The following is a 15,284-nucleotide window of genomic DNA, read 5'->3' as shown; positions in this document are numbered from 1 at the left end:
AAGACGCATCCAAAGCCACAGCTCACCTCCTCCACCCGTACAAATTTATTGCCCCTTAACACATACACACAACAATAAAATCACCCCACCCGAGAAGAAAAAAAACACACCCTCCTGCCCCACACTATCCGCATCTTCCGAACTCTGTTCCAACTCCTCCGCCTCCCATGAACATTCAGTTCTCTCCCAGTTTATGATCTTGAGTAAAGTTAGTTGCCTCTTCTGGGGTTTTGAAATATTACTCTTGGCCTTCAAACGTCACCCACAGTTTTGCCGAGTGTAGCACCCCAAACTTGGTATGCCTTCAAGAAAGAGCCACCTTGGCCCTGTTAAACCCAGCACATCTGTTCACCAGCTCCGCTTCAATGTCCTGATAGATTCGGACCTTGTTCCCCTCAAATTCGCAGTTCCACTTCTCCCTGGCCCACCGCAGGATCTTCTTCTTTACCGCAAACTTGTGGAGCCTCACAATCACCGCCTGGAGAGGCTCCCCCGCTCTTGGCTTCTGCCTCAGAGACCTGTGCATTCTATCCACCTCTGGGACCTTGTCCAGCAACCCCTCCGCAACAGCCCTGCCAGCATCCTCGAGATGTACCTTGTAGCACTTGTGCCTCCCACACCCTCAGGCAGACCAATGATATACAGGTTCTGCCTTCTGGATCTCTACATTTGCCCTTAGCGACTTGAGCCCCACCTCCGCCTCAAATGCTACCACCCGATCACTGTGGTCAAACATCACCCTCTCCATCTCCTGGATCTGTGACCCTGTACCTCCAAGCACTTCTTGACTGTCTCCATCGAGCCTTTCAGGGGTGCAACCGCTCCTTCGATGGTCTTCGATCGGTCTTCCTGCATCCCCTTTCGTTGCTGGCAGAACTCCTCTCTGATGAACACCATCAACTGCTCCATCTGGGGTTTTCCAACATGTAACAACCCTTCCCCCTCCACCATCTTCCCAATTGTTGCTGTGCCGCAGGTCTCCTCCAGTTCCTTGGCCAGGCCTGTAACCTTCTTCTGCCGGGTCTGATAACCAGCAGACATGGCACTCCCGGGGGGAACCTCTCCTCCACACCTTCAGCTACACTTTCCAGTCAAAATTCCTACGTTTTCAGGTAAACAACGCTCAAATCAACGCCTTCAAGTCGGAGCTGCCCTGTGCGTGACCACTCACTCCATGGCTGCCACCGGAAGTCCTAGGGTGGCCCAGAAGTTGACCACTAATATTGCCCACCGAGGTGCGTGTCTCTGCGCTGGTGGAGAGTGTGGATGAAAGCTGTGATACATCAATGGATTCATCCTTGGAGCTCTCCTCCGAGGTGTTCTCATGGGAGGCAGGGAGGGGGGACAACCCCAGATGGACCGATGCCATTGGCTGGAGGTCCTGCGGAAGAATGAACACATGGTGTGGGAGGGATGGGTCAGTCAGTATGGCATTAGCAAATCATGTTTGACAGGTCCTCTGGGTGGGGCCCGGTGGATCTTAAACTCTGTGGCGTGGCCGACCTCCATGTTGGTGACCACTTGGTCCTCAGCCACCCCTGTAACCTGCAGGGCTGTTCCTCGAAGGTGGTGAGGATCCTGATGTCTGGCACCCTGCTGCCAGTTTGGCCCCTCTCAGACGATTGTGGGACAGCTTCTCCTGCGGAGACACAGAGAGGGCAGCGTTAGCTGCAATGTGTGGGTCACCATGGGCGGATGTGAAGGAAGGGTTGTGGGGGTAAAGGAAGGGTTGGGGGGGTGAAGGAAGGGTTGGGGGTAAAGAGAGGGTTGTGGGGGTGAAGGAAGGGTTGGGGGTGAAGGAAGGGTTCTGGGGTGAAGGAAGTGTTGGGGGATGTGAAGGAAGGGTTGTGGGGGTGAAGGAAGGGTTGGGGGGGTGATGGAAGGGTTGGGGGATGTGAAGGAAGGGTTGGGGTAAAGGGAGGGTTGTGGGGGTGAAGGAAGGGTTGGGGGGTGAAGGAAGGGTTCTGGGGTGAAGGAAGGGTTGGGGATGTGAAGGAAGGGTTGTGGGGGTGAAGGAAGGGTTGGTGGGGTGAAGGGTGGGTTGGGGGTAAAGGGAGGGTTGTGGGGGTGAAGGAAGGGTTGGGGGATGTGAAGGAAGGGTTGGGGTAAAGGGAGGGTTGTGGGGGTGAAGGAAGGGTTGTGGGGGTGAAGGAAGGGATGTGGGGGTGATGGAAGGGTTGGGGGGGTGAAGGAAGGGTTGGGGGGTGAAGGAAGGGTTGGGGGGTGAAGGGTGGGTTGGGGGTAAAGGGAGGGTTGGGGGGTGAAGGAATGGTTAGGGGCTTTTGCGTGAGAGTGGGAAGGTTTCGGATTGGGAGCCAACAAACACATGTGGCCCAGTATTGGTCGTTGACCTTCTTGCGGCACTGTAGGCCTGTCCTTCTGGTCACTCTGCCCAAACTATTGACAGCTGCCACTTCATCCCAGGCGGCACTGGCCCCCTGTGGCTCACCCTCCGGGACCCTCGGGGGAACAGGACTTCCCTCCTGGCCTCAACCGCATCGAAGAGCAGCTAAGAGCATCTACGTCTCCAAATCCTGGGGTCGGTCTTCTCGGTGCCATGGCTGCGAGCTGAGTGGGGTTGGCTGTGCAAGTGTTGTTTGTGCTGCTTGACATGTTAGTCGGGGGCTGGCATGCGCGCCCCCAGTGAATCGGTTGGCGAGCCTTCATTTGCGGCGTGAAGCCTGTGGGGCCTCCCTAACTGGACTAATTAATGTTGTATTGTGCTGCCAGCCTTGCTGGGCTGAGCGCCCGGGAAGTTAGCAGCAGTTCCCGCTCGCTACCACACTGAGAATTCTTTCCGGTAAATTGCACGCATAGAAATATTTAGGTTAAATCGCGCCCCATGTCAAAGGCTCTGCTGAAATTTATCTAAACTACATCAACTGCACTACCCTCATCTACACTGCTGGTCAACTCCTCAAAATATGCAATCTTAACAGTTACGGAATGGGTCCAAGTGCGGCGCCAGTTTTTCTGCCGTGAAAGTCCAGAATTCTGTGTTGGCGTCAACACTTAGACTCAGAAATGGAGAATCCCGCGCCTGACGTTTTCTCTCCTGAATCTTGCTCAAGGAACTGACTCTTCTGTTGGTCTCTCACTCTCCACCGTGAGGCAAACAAGGTACCTTTTAAAAAAAAAAAAATATTAGAGTATTCAATAATTTTTTATCCAATTAAAGCACAATTTAGCGTGGCCAATCCACCTACCCTGCATATCTTTTGTGTTGTGGGGGCGAGACCCACACAGACACAGGGAGAATGTGCAAACTCCACACGGACAGTGACCCAGGGCCGGGATCGAACCCGGGACCTCAGCGTCATTGGCAGCAGTGCTAACCACTGCGCCACTGTGCCTCCCACAAACAGGATACCTGGGTTATCACAGCTAGATCTGGTCCTGTCCCCACTCGAGATCCCTACATATACGCGCACATGTGCACAGAATACACACATCGGATACATGTTTAAGAAATCCCTTTCTCAAACATTTGACTCTGTCTGGGAGCTGGAGACTTGATTATTCCATTCTGTTCTGGCTAACCCCTATTCCCCACCCTCATTAAAGTTCATCTCATCCAAAGCTCTGCTGCCCATGTCCAAATCACTCCAGTTCCCACTCGCCCAACACCCTTCCGTGCTCGCGGACTTACATCTCAACAACACCTTGATTTTTAACTTCCCATTTTTGTGTTGAAATCCCTCCGTGGCCTTTCCCTCATTTTGCTCCTCCAGCCCTACAGCACTCTGAGATCTCTGCCCTCCTTAAACTCTGGGCTCCAGTGCACTCCCACTCGCCTTACTGCACCATTTGGCAGCTGCACTGTCAGCTGTCCAGGCTGTAAGCTCTGCCATTCCTTCATCAAATCTCTCTATTTTGCCATCTCTTCTGCTTTAATCCGTGGTTTAAAACCTACCCTGGGAATGATATCCGTTACGAACGGTTTCAGTGAAAGCTGGCTGAGTTACACTGGGTGCTGTTGGTGACCTGTCTCCCGTGATCTCTTTCAGGGAATCGAAGTCGGGCTGATATGACATGGTCTTTTCTGGCGGATGTACCCTGGCTCCGAACCCGCAGGAGAAGGAGAGCGGTAAGTGCCCGCCCCGCCCCCATCAAACTTTCATTACCCCGATCGGAATGTCCGTGAAGTTTTCCGGGAATGGGTTAGCTGTGACTGGCTCCTGGCCCACCTCACAGGCCAGCATTAATCGTAACAAAAGAAGGGAATGCATAGTGGACTCATGGCTAAGGTCAGAACAGGCAAAGTCAGGGGGAAGCTGGCTACATAAACAGGAAATGGAGAGTGGGGACTGGATTTCTGTGTTGGGCTTGGGAAATGCAGGTGGGGCCACTTCTTGGACTCAGAAACCTGAGCCCATCATCTCTGCCCGTACCCACATGTTTCTGTCTCCCCCTGGAGATGTAGGTGGGCAGGGCTCGGGTTTTCTGGGTCCTGAGGCAAAGTTGGAGTGTGTCAAGGCGACGTAGTTGGAAAGCCCGTCTCGATTTGCTGGGACATCAGTCCAGAGCTCCTAACCCTCATCCATCCAACCATCCATCCATTCATCCCAATGCCCTTGCATAATCCCCATAGGTAATTTGATAGTGCTACAAAAGTCAATGTATTCTTTACTGACTGATTTCTGGGAAGCACTTTGGCCACGCTAAAATTGCACCTTAAGAGCTCAAAAGCTGTGCAGTTTGGGTGACTTTACACCCTGGGGAAAGGTTGGGGGAGTGGACCAAGGTATGGAGCTCTTTCAGAGGCCCTGGTGCAGACCAATGGGCTGAATGGCCTCCTGTACTGTCAGGATTCTATTATATGTATTTTGAGGTGCAAAGTAAATGCAAGTGTCCCTGTTCACCATTTACAGTCCATCTGGCAGGTTATTTCCCAGGCAAAGGGAGTGTTGACATTGGCTGGGGCGCAGGGTCAGCGGGTTGGTGACCCCATGTCTGTTGAATGGGCTGACCAATCAACTTCTGTCTCCTCAGGCTCACCGCAGCAGCGTCTTCTACGAAATGAAGTACCTGGAGCTGATGATTGTTAACGACCACAAGATGGTAGGGAGCTTCAATACCTCTTACGATCTACCCCATCTCACGGTCAGTTTGTGTTGTCGAGCCACTCATGCATGCATCAACATTATATAGTGAGTGGGATTTTGCGGCCCTTCCCACCGGTGGAATGCTGTTCGAGCACCAGGCAGCACTGCTTCAAGCGGACACAAGGGGGCGTAGCTTGAAAGCTGTGCTCTTGGGTGTGTTGTGGGAAGGCGTCCTTCACTCATGCACGGACAGGAAACCAGAGCGAGGGGGGGGGCGGGTGGAATCTGGAATTATTGGTACCTTAACTAAAGTTGAATGTTGTGCATTAGGGAAAGAGGAAACTGTTCAGTTTTCCAAGTTGCAGGAGCTGGGATGGGTTGTGTTAAGGATCTGATGGACACTACTCGATAGTGCGCAAATAACTTCAAACCTGGGTAAATGAATGTTACATTTTCAGAGAGACAGTTAACGGGAGTTTAAACTTACACAGAAGAACAAACAGCAATTTTTATATGTTACCCGTTGTAATTTATGACTACCTCTCAAGAGTCAACAGTAATCTTTGCAGACTGCAGACAGGCAGCATGGTAGCATTGTGGATAGCACAATTGCTTCACAGCTCCAGGGTCCCAGGTTCGATTCTGGCTTGGATCACTGTCTGTGCGGAGTCTGCACATCCTCCCTGTGTGTGCGTGGGTTTCCTCCGGGTGCTCCGGTTTCCTCCCATAGTCCAAAGATGTGCAGGTTAGGTGGATTGGCCATGATAAATTGCCCTTACTGTCCAAAATTGCCCTTAGTGTTGGGTGGGGTTACTGGGTTATGGGGATAGGATGGAGGTGTTGACCTTGGGTAGGGTGCTCTTTCCAAGAGCCGGTGCAGACTCGATGGGCTGAATGGCCTTCTTCTGCACTGTAAATTCTATGATAATCTATGAATATGAGTAATTATTATGGATGGGGAGAAACCACTCTCTCTGCTTTGGGCCCAGTCTCCTGTACTTCACCTGTTCACTCACCAGAGGGCAGCCTGTGCACACGCGTTGCTTGGAGACAATCACTAGTTTAAACTAGTTAACTTCCCAATAAAGATTATTTTCTTTTGTTGGGCAATTCTGCCATTCATGAAAATACTTTCACTACAAAATCAAATTCTACATTTAGATTTCCAGTTACAGTATCCAAATATACTTCAGTTCCAATTTTTTCTTTCATTTTAAGACATTCTGCCCTCTTTTTCTCAATCCAGGTCATTAATATATGTCAAAAACTGCAGAGGTTTCAACATCGACCCTTGTGGGGGTTGAGGTGGGTGGGGCAGGGTTGCGGGGTGGGGGTGGGGGGGCAGCACCATTGTCTGCAGTCTCCTCTCTACCTCTCAGACGGTGTTGTAGTCACAGAATCTCGACAGTTACCGGGCTCATCCTCGCTGCTCTGCCAGAACAGGGGCTGTAACCTTTCTTGTCTCAAACATGTTGGTCGTTACCTGGCTTTTGTCATGTTGTTCACCCTGGGGTAACACGGACTGCAACACGATGCAGATAAACGATAAAGCATACACCAAACGTGGGCGTTGGTTCAATAAGATTTATTGAACTTTTGTAACGAAGCACACAGCTACCTGTGGGTTGACTCTCAACTACTCTAAGTAAACTAACATTAACTATCTAGACCAGGCTGGCTCTGATCCACGTGTAGAAGGTGTTGAATGATTTGTACACCCTGACTGTCACTCCAGTTGTCACCAGTGGAAAGAGGCGGAGTGCTGATGCCTCGTGTGTTTTATAGTTGGAAGCCCCCCTCTAGTGTTCTGTCTGGTGATTGGTCGTGTTCTGTTCTGTACGTTGATTGGCTCACCTGGGTGTCTGTCACTGCCAGCTTTTACCTCATGATGTACATGGTTGCATATTATGACAGCTTTCACCGGGAACTAATGTCCCTTTCCTATCTTCTCCGTCACAGTACAAGAGACATCGATCATCCCGGCCTCAGACCAACAACTTTGCCAAGTCCGTCGTTAACCTGCTCGACTTTGTAAGTAAAAATCCAATTGGCACAGATAATGAGTGAAGCTGCAGAGGTTGTTTAGGGGACGCGCAAGGGGAAAGGCGACATGAAGCAAGTTGGTCCTTGGTACAGTCTTCCTCTCGTTGCACCAAAGCTTACAGAGGAGGGGGCAGTTCCTCAGTTCCCCATCTGACAAATTAAGTATTTTTGACAGGTAGACACTGTTGTAATTTGTAGAGATTGGCAGCCATTTCACACTCAGGAAGGTTTTTATTTATTTGTCCATGGGATGTGAGTATCGCACCCTTAATTGCCCCTGACCATATGGCAGTGAGATGCCTTCTTGAACAGCTGCAGGTCCATGTGGTGTAGGCACACCCTCTCAGGAAGAGAGTGCCAGGATGGAATGGACGATAATAATAATAATCGCATATTGTCACAAATAGGCTTCAATTAAGTTACTGTGAAAAGCCCCTAGTCGCCACATTCCGGCGCCTGTTCGGGGAGGCTGGTACGGGAATTGAACTCTTGCTGCTAGCATTGTTCTGCATTACAATCCAGCTGTTTAGCCCATTGTGCTAAACCAGCCTCTATATTTCCAAATCAGGATGGTGAGTGACCTGGAGGGGACTTGCGGGAGGTGGTGTTCCCATGCGTCTGCTGCCCTTCTCCTTCTAGTTGGTAGGAGTTGTGCGTTTGGAAGGTGCTGTCGAAGTAGCCTTGGCGAGTTACTGCAGTTACTCCTCGACTGTAGCTTCATCAGGTTGGCACTTTGGGCGCGATTCTCCCAAACAATTTTGAAGTTCATTTGTGGCGAGTTTTCAAGTTTCCCAGTTCCCCACTGCTACTCAATGACACTTAGGGCGGGATTGTCTTGCCGCGTTGCGATCAAGCAAGAGCACAACGTGACCAGAGGATCCTGGGAAAGTCCTCCAGCGGGACTCTTGGCAGCCTCTGCCCCTCGCGGGATTCATCCAAGAGGGGCAGGGCCAAATGACGCTTGTGAAAGTAGATCTTAAACCTACGTATTACCTACGTGCCCGATATCCACTGGCCTTCGTCAATTCTCCGGCCTCCCTCGGGAGGCTGCAGCGGGCGCCGATCAGCACAAATCTACAGAAATGTGGACCAGCCGGAACGGCATCCGGGGGGTCTCCTGGGCCATCGGTGACCCCGAGGTGACCAGGGTCAGTGCAGGGTGGACCCCTAGAGCCCCCTCCGGAACATGGGTACCTTGGCACTGCCCATCTGGCACCTTAGCTCTGCCACCCTCGCACTGCCAACGTGCCTGAATGGCACTGCCAAGCCAGCAGGAGCACTGCCTGGGTGCCAGGGTGCCCGTGTGAGGGTGCCCTGGTGATTTTATTTGTGGGCCTCGGAGATCGGGACACCATTTAAGATCGCTCGGAACAATGGCCAGTTACGGCGAGCGGAGCTCCCCATTGTAAAAAACGGGGCTATGTACGGTATCATCAGCCCGTTCCCCATTCAGGTCTCTTATTCAACACGAGTAGCGTTGAATAGCACTCACAAGGGGACTTTGTTTCCTTTTGGGAAGATCGCGCCCTTAGTCACTTTTTTGGCACCTGTGGAGTTTCTCAGAGGTTAAGCCCACACCAGCACTGGAGAGGTGATCTCAGAGATTCGACCACCATTATGAAAGGGTACCCCGATCTCTAAGTGAGCTTCTGGGTCCCCCCTCCCCCCCCCCCCCCCCCCCCCCCACCCATAGGCAATGTCACCCCCCCCCCACACACACACATATGGGCACTACCTCACACCCCCCAAGTGAGGACACCCCGCGATGGGGTCACTGGGGGTCCCCCTTCTTCAGGCCCCACTAAGCTCTCTTACAGCACTCCTTCCCTTCCAGGACCCACACCCATAACCCCCCCAACCTCCCGGAGGCCCCTACTTACCTGCCCACTCTTCAAACCCCCTCTTCACCCTTCTTTCAGCGGACTTTTACCCATTCGCCGCCTACCCTTGGCAGTGCCACCTTGGCACTCTGGCATCCTTGCATGGCACCCTTACACTCAGGCAGTGCTCCTGGAAGCTTGGCAGTGCCATCTGGCACCTTTGCAGTGCCAGGTGGCAGTGTCAAGGTGCCAGCTGGGCAGTGCCAAGGAGCCCATGTTCCAGGGGGAGGGCCAGGGGGTCACTCTGCACTATCCCTGACCACCCAGGGGTCTCTGATAGCCCAGGAAACACCCTGGGTGCCGTTCCGCCTGGTCTATCTTTGTGTGGACCAGTGCTGAACGGCACTCGGCTGCGGCCTCTTTGGGGAGGCCGGTGGATCCCGCGATGCCGGTGGATACGAGGTAAGTTTACATCAGCCGGTTTAAAACTGGCTTCGGCACGCGCTGTTTGGTCCTGCCCTTGTCTGCGGGCTCCAGATTCGGATGCCCCGCAGGATTTGGGTGAATCCCACAAATGGTGAAGACTGCTAGGAAGCCCGCGAGAGGGCTCTCCCAGCATTCACCAACCAGCCGCACCACGCTCAAGCGAGAGTGCAACGTGGCCGGTGGATCGCGTCCTAAGTGTCATTGAATAGCGGTGGGGAGATCGCTGGCGGGAAGCTCCCTGAAAAGCCTGCCACAAATGATCTTAGAAATTTTGGGGGAAATTCATACCCTTAGAAATTCTTTCAGCACTGGGGAGCTGAACTCAGAGATCAGGCCGCCATTTTGAAATAGCCCCCACTGATGGGAAATGTCACCCCCCCACACACATGGGCACTACCCCACACTCGTGTTGCATTTATCTAGCAACTTGAACAGCCTAGGGGCCTCTCAAAGTGCTTTGAAGCCAATGAAGCACTTAAAAACAAGTCACTGTAATACTATAGGAAACACGGCAGCCAGTTTTTGCAACAAGATCCCACAAGATCGATGCCTCGGCCACTGAACTCAACACTGAACTGAAACCCTCTGAAGAGCAAAATGCAGGGACCAGCCTCTCCAACCGGTGTTTTAAACCCAAACCCTCGCCCCAGGGTCAGATGGCTGTCAGTGCAGATCGCACTGCGGAGAAGTCTGAGCATGAATTCTAGGCCGAGACTCTCATGCAATACCAAGGATCGGGTACTGCACTGCCAGAGGCGCTGTTTGTTTGGATGAGATTTTGCCTTTGACGGGCATGAACAATCCCTCGGCACGTAGCTCTGCAGCCGAGCTCTCCCACTGCCTGATTAATATTTATCCCTTGACCATTGTCACCAGGACAGACTTTCTGGTCCTTATCTCATTCCTGTTGGTGACATCCTTCTGTGCACAAATTGGCGCTGCAGTTCCCAGAATCACAGAATAGTAATGCAGGTCAGAAGAGGCCCTTCAACTCTCTGAGTTTGCATTGAGTCTTCCCGTATCAAAACAATGATTTTTAAAAAATTAATTCACGGGATGTGGGCGTCGCTGGCTAGGCCGGCATTTATCACCCATCCCAAATTGCCCCTGAAAAGGTTGGGATGAGCCGCCTTCCTGAACCGCTGCAGTTCCTCTGGTGTAGGCACACCTACAGTGCTGCTAGGGCGGGCGTTCCAGGATCCTTCAGCAACACTGAAGGAACGGCGATACATTTTCAAGTCAAGATGGCGTGTGGCTTGCAGGTGTTTGTGTTCCCATGCACCTGCTGCCCCTATCTTCCCAGATGGTAGAGGCCGCAGGTTTGGTTGGTGCCATCTGAAGATTTTTGGTAAGATCCTGCACTTCAAAAAGACTTCCTTGGCTGTTGAGTGCTTTGGGATAGTCTGTGGTCCTCATAAGATTACCTTCCTACGGGTTTTCTCACTGGGTAGCTGTAATGCAGGAATTTCTACCTATTGGCATCAGTAAGCCTCACAAAGACTGGGACGCCTTACTTTTTTGTTGCTGCTTTAAGGAGGAAACGGAACTTGTCTAATGGAGTTTCCTACCCCATGTGTGTCTCCTGCTTTACCCTTGTGTTTCTGCTGATCTGACTGGCTAACTGTCTGTTTACCCAGTGTTCCACTCCTGTACCTGTCCTGTCCTCCTTTCTTGCAGATATTCAAGGAGCAGCTGAACACCAGAGTAGTCCTGGTTGCCATGGAAACGTGGTCTGACAAGGACAAGATCTACGTGGGCCACGATCAGATGCAGACCTTGCGCAGCTTCTCCAAGTACCGGCAACCACTCGTGAGCGAGCAGGCCGACTCTGTCCAGCTGCTCTCGTGAGTAAACCATCACAACAGCTTGCATTCATAATTCTTGGCAGAGCAACCCCCCCCCCCCCCCCCCCGCCCCCCCCCCCCCCCGGGCATGATCCAATCCCATTTGGCCTCGAGCCGTGGATGGCGAGCTTAGAGCTGGCGGCCCAAAAGGTTGGTCAAAGCGACAGCTGTAAGGAGGGTCACAAAGGATGAGTGAGAAGGCGGAGAGGCATAGGGAGAGTTTACAAACCCAGGGCAGCCCATGGTGGGCTGAAGGGAATCTGGGATACACAGGGGGTTGGGATGAGTCCTTGGAGGGCTGTGGGCTTGAAGGAGATTGCAGGAATAGGGAGGGCTGCAACACAAGGATGAGAATTTTAAATTCAAAGAAGGGCAGCCGGTGTTGATCAGCAAACACACTAGTGAAGAGATTTGGATCAGCTTGTGAATGCAAAGAGGGAGAGGCTGACTGGAGAACAAAAAGTGATTAAAAATAGTAAAAAAAATCCCTTTGCTAAGTCTAAGATGGCGGTGCAATAAACACAATTAAATTCTACCCTCACTGAGCATTATGAAGGGCTGTGTTTGAAATCGGAGATTAATGCTTCACAAATAAACAAATGAATATTGCTGAAAAAAAGGGACATGTGGTCGAAGCTTTGCGTTTTGCACAAGAAATGACCAAACTGTAACGGGGGAACAACAATTTGTACTGCCTGAGAGGAGAGGGTTGAGTGTTTGGGGTGTGGATGCTGATCAGTGAAGACATTGCCCTGGGGAATGAACCAGGGAATGGCTGTTCACTAAGCTTTGTTGAGTTGAAAAAGGCACAAAGTGAGGACATGCTCCTTTTGTCTGCAAAAACAGACCCCTGTTTGTGAATGTATGTGGCTTCTAGCATGCATGTGTTGCTACATAAATGCAAACAGGGGGCGAAATTCTCCGGAAACGGCGCGATGTCCGCCAACTGGCCCAAAACGGCGCAAATCAGACGGGCATTGTGCCACCCCAAAGGTGCGGAATGCTCCGCATCTTTGGGGGCCGAGCCCCAACCTTGAGGGGCTAGGTCGGCGCCGGACGAATTTCCGCCCCGCCAGCTGGCGGGAAAGGCATTTGGTGTACGCCAGCTGGCGCGGAAGTGACATCTCCGTGCGGCGCATGCGCGGGAGCGTCAGCGGCCGCTGACAGCTTCCCACGCATGCGCAGTGGAGGGAGTCTCTTCTGCCTCCGCCATGGTGGAGACCGTGGCGGAGGCGGAGGGAAAGAGTGCCCCCACGGCACAGGCCCGCCCGCAGATCGGTGGGCCCCAATCGCGGGCCAGGCCACCGTGGGGGCACCCCCCGGGGCCAGATCGCCCCGCGCTCCCCCCCAGGACCCCGGAGCCCGCCCGCGCCGCCTTGTCCCGCCGGTAAGGTAGGTGGTTTAATTTATGCCGGCGGGACAGGTATTTTAGCGGCGGGACTTCGGCCCATCATGGCCTGAGAATCACGCGGGGGGGCCCGCCAACCGGCGCGGCGCGATTCCCGCCCCCGCCGAATCTCCGGTGCCGGAGATTTCGGCAACCGGCGGGGGCGGGATTCACGCCAGCCACCGGCGATTCTCCGACCCGGCGGGGGGTCGGAGAATCTCGCCCAGGAATCTGAACAGCCTCAGACCCGCCTACTCCTGATTTTAAAGGAGGTGGGCCAAGGGGCAGCGACCACTCCGTTCGCAGGAGGTGTGTAAATTGCCCTTTAAAGGAGGCCACATGCATCCAATTAAACAGAATGATTAGGCCCAAATGGACTGTGTGCACCTTCATATACAGTGGGAATGACAGAATTTGCATTGATTAATGTTTTCCTGGATTCTTATCAATTCTATGTTTGTCTTGCTTTCAGTCCTATAGTGTTACATTTGTGTTTTTCTTGTGTTTTGTGCAGTGGCACCACGTTCAAAAGCAGCATGAGCAGCATGGCGTTCTTTGGTGGTGTTTGCTCACTGACCCGGGGAGTTGGGGTGAATGAGGTAAGACTTTCCAGAAATGCCTTCTGCTCACTCATGGTCATCTGGTATATCTACTACTGATTGACACAATTGACTATAGTCCAAGCTGGCAGTCCAGAGCAGTACCGAGGGAGTGCAGTACCGAGGGAGTGCTGCATCGCTGGAAGTGCCATCTTTCAGATGAGACATTAAAAAAAACAAGGCACTGTCTGCCCGTTCAGCTCGAAAGGATCCCACAGCACCATTCCAAAGATGTGCATTTGAGAGCTCCCCCACTAAACTGCACCAATCACCTGGATTTTGCGAATAACAGTGAGCCTTCAGCATCCACTGTGATTATGGAGTAAATCAAGCTTATACTGTCGTTCACACATGCACAGTTAAACGGGGAAATCTGACTTACCCTGCTGCTCCATTGGCTGCACTCAGCATCTTGCTGATGGATTAAGCATTGAAGTCACTAAGGGCATGAGGATGTGGTACTTTGCCATTTAACACACCAGAAAAGTTAGGGTTGCTCAATTCAGGTGAAGTTGAATTTTTAACAGCGTTAAGTCGTAATTACTGCCAAGCAATCTCTTTGACCATGAACATTTAATTTTACCAGTGTGGAGTCTCATTCCTTCAGAATTTAATTACTATGAGAAATCAAATCCATTTTTTAAAACAGTTTATGCCTCTTCTATCTCAATTCCATCTCCCTTTCATTCTCTTTATCTCGCTTTCTGTGCACAATTTAAATTTAATTTATACTTCTTGGTTTATAGTTTACATTTCTAATTCTGACAGGTGGGTTTGATAAATAGGGGTGGGGAGGAGGGGGTGTGGGTGGTTGATTCAGTATTACATGCAAGACATTTTCTCCTGATATGACATGTGGTTACAATGGTGTTGCCGTAACCATATCTGTGTCTAGTCATCGGTTAACAGTGGCCGACGTTGTGGTAATTGATTGGCTGAACTTTACACTCGTCAAATTGAAGGCACATTCCAGAATCAACTTCAAGTGCCCTGTAGTGAGATATATTGAAGGACAGGGTTGAGCCATGAGGTCAGGCATAGCACAAAAACACAGGGTAAAAATTCCTCCACTCGCACTCCTCGTAGCAGTAGGACAATATCATTTCTTATTGTGCTCAATTGGACTGGAGACATATTGCTGTGGAAGATATTCCTGAACACACTCTAGGAAACTTTGCCACTCACTGCTTTTTACACTGCTACTTTCCCGTTCTATCTTAAAATCCCCCATTATAATTGCACTATAATTCTTGCACTTCTCTGTAATTTCCTTGCTAATTTGTCCCTCAACATCCTTTTCACTAGTTGGTGGGCTACAGACTACACCAAGCAATGCAATTGCAACTTTTTTGTTCTTTAGCTCTGGCTAAATAGATTCTGTCCTTGACCCCTCTGGGACATCCTCTCTCTCCAGCACTGCAATGTTTCCCTTAATCAATACTGCCACCCCGCTTCCTTTTCTGTCTTTCCTGAACACTTTGCATCCAGGAATATTTAATGCCCAGTCTTGCTTTATTTGAACCAGGTGTCCGTTATAGCTACAATCATATTTCCATGTGGTTATCTGTGCCTGTGACTCGTCACTCTTTATTTACCTCACTCCACGCATTCATTTACATGTACCATGTCCTTCCAGCAAACACATGTCCTTTCATCCTGTTTAGGTGGGCTGACCTCAAAGCCCATATCCACCAAAGGTGAAAGGACCATGTGTTAAAACTGCTGAAGGTTACAGGCTGCCTCTCCCACCAAACTCCATTCCTCTAGTACCCTATCTCTCCTGGCTTTATAAATAGAGGCATAGTGTACAAAAGTTATGGTGAACCATCAGATGGAGTACAGACAGTTATTGGACTTACTATGTATTTGGTTGCTGAAAACTAAAGTAAGTCAAAATGTTGTATGTCAGAACTGATTTTCCCATAGGGGCAGCACAGTGGCTAGCACTGCTGCCTCACGGCACCAAGGTTCCAGGTTCGATCCCGGCTCTGTGTCACTGTCCGTGTGGAGTTTGCACATTCTCCCCGTGTTTGCATGGGTTTTGCCCCCACAACCCAAAG

At 51.3% G+C, this 15,284-nt stretch overlaps 1 protein-coding gene across 4 annotated transcripts in view; it reads left to right on the top strand.

The window, feature by feature from the left end:
- LOC140395135 (disintegrin and metalloproteinase domain-containing protein 23-like) overlaps positions 1 to 15,284 on the top strand; it is a 256,264-nt gene that overhangs the window by 148,761 nt on the left and 92,219 nt on the right. For all 4 annotated transcript variants that reach the window (XM_072482631.1, XM_072482614.1, XM_072482622.1 and 1 more), the window contains exons 8-12: positions 4,008 to 4,087; positions 4,993 to 5,061; positions 7,005 to 7,076; positions 11,072 to 11,238; positions 13,140 to 13,224. In XM_072482631.1, coding sequence (XP_072338732.1) covers positions 4,008 to 4,087; positions 4,993 to 5,061; positions 7,005 to 7,076; positions 11,072 to 11,238; positions 13,140 to 13,224 — 473 coding nt within the window. The remainder of the gene's footprint in view (positions 1 to 4,007; positions 4,088 to 4,992; positions 5,062 to 7,004; positions 7,077 to 11,071; positions 11,239 to 13,139; positions 13,225 to 15,284) is intronic.

The sequence above is a fragment of the Scyliorhinus torazame genome, chromosome 2, assembly GCF_047496885.1.
Source record: "Scyliorhinus torazame isolate Kashiwa2021f chromosome 2, sScyTor2.1, whole genome shotgun sequence".
Lineage (NCBI taxonomy): Eukaryota > Metazoa > Chordata > Chondrichthyes > Carcharhiniformes > Scyliorhinidae > Scyliorhinus > Scyliorhinus torazame.
The sequence above is the reverse complement of the archived record's forward strand: the minus strand, read 5'-3'. Positions and strand labels throughout refer to the sequence as shown.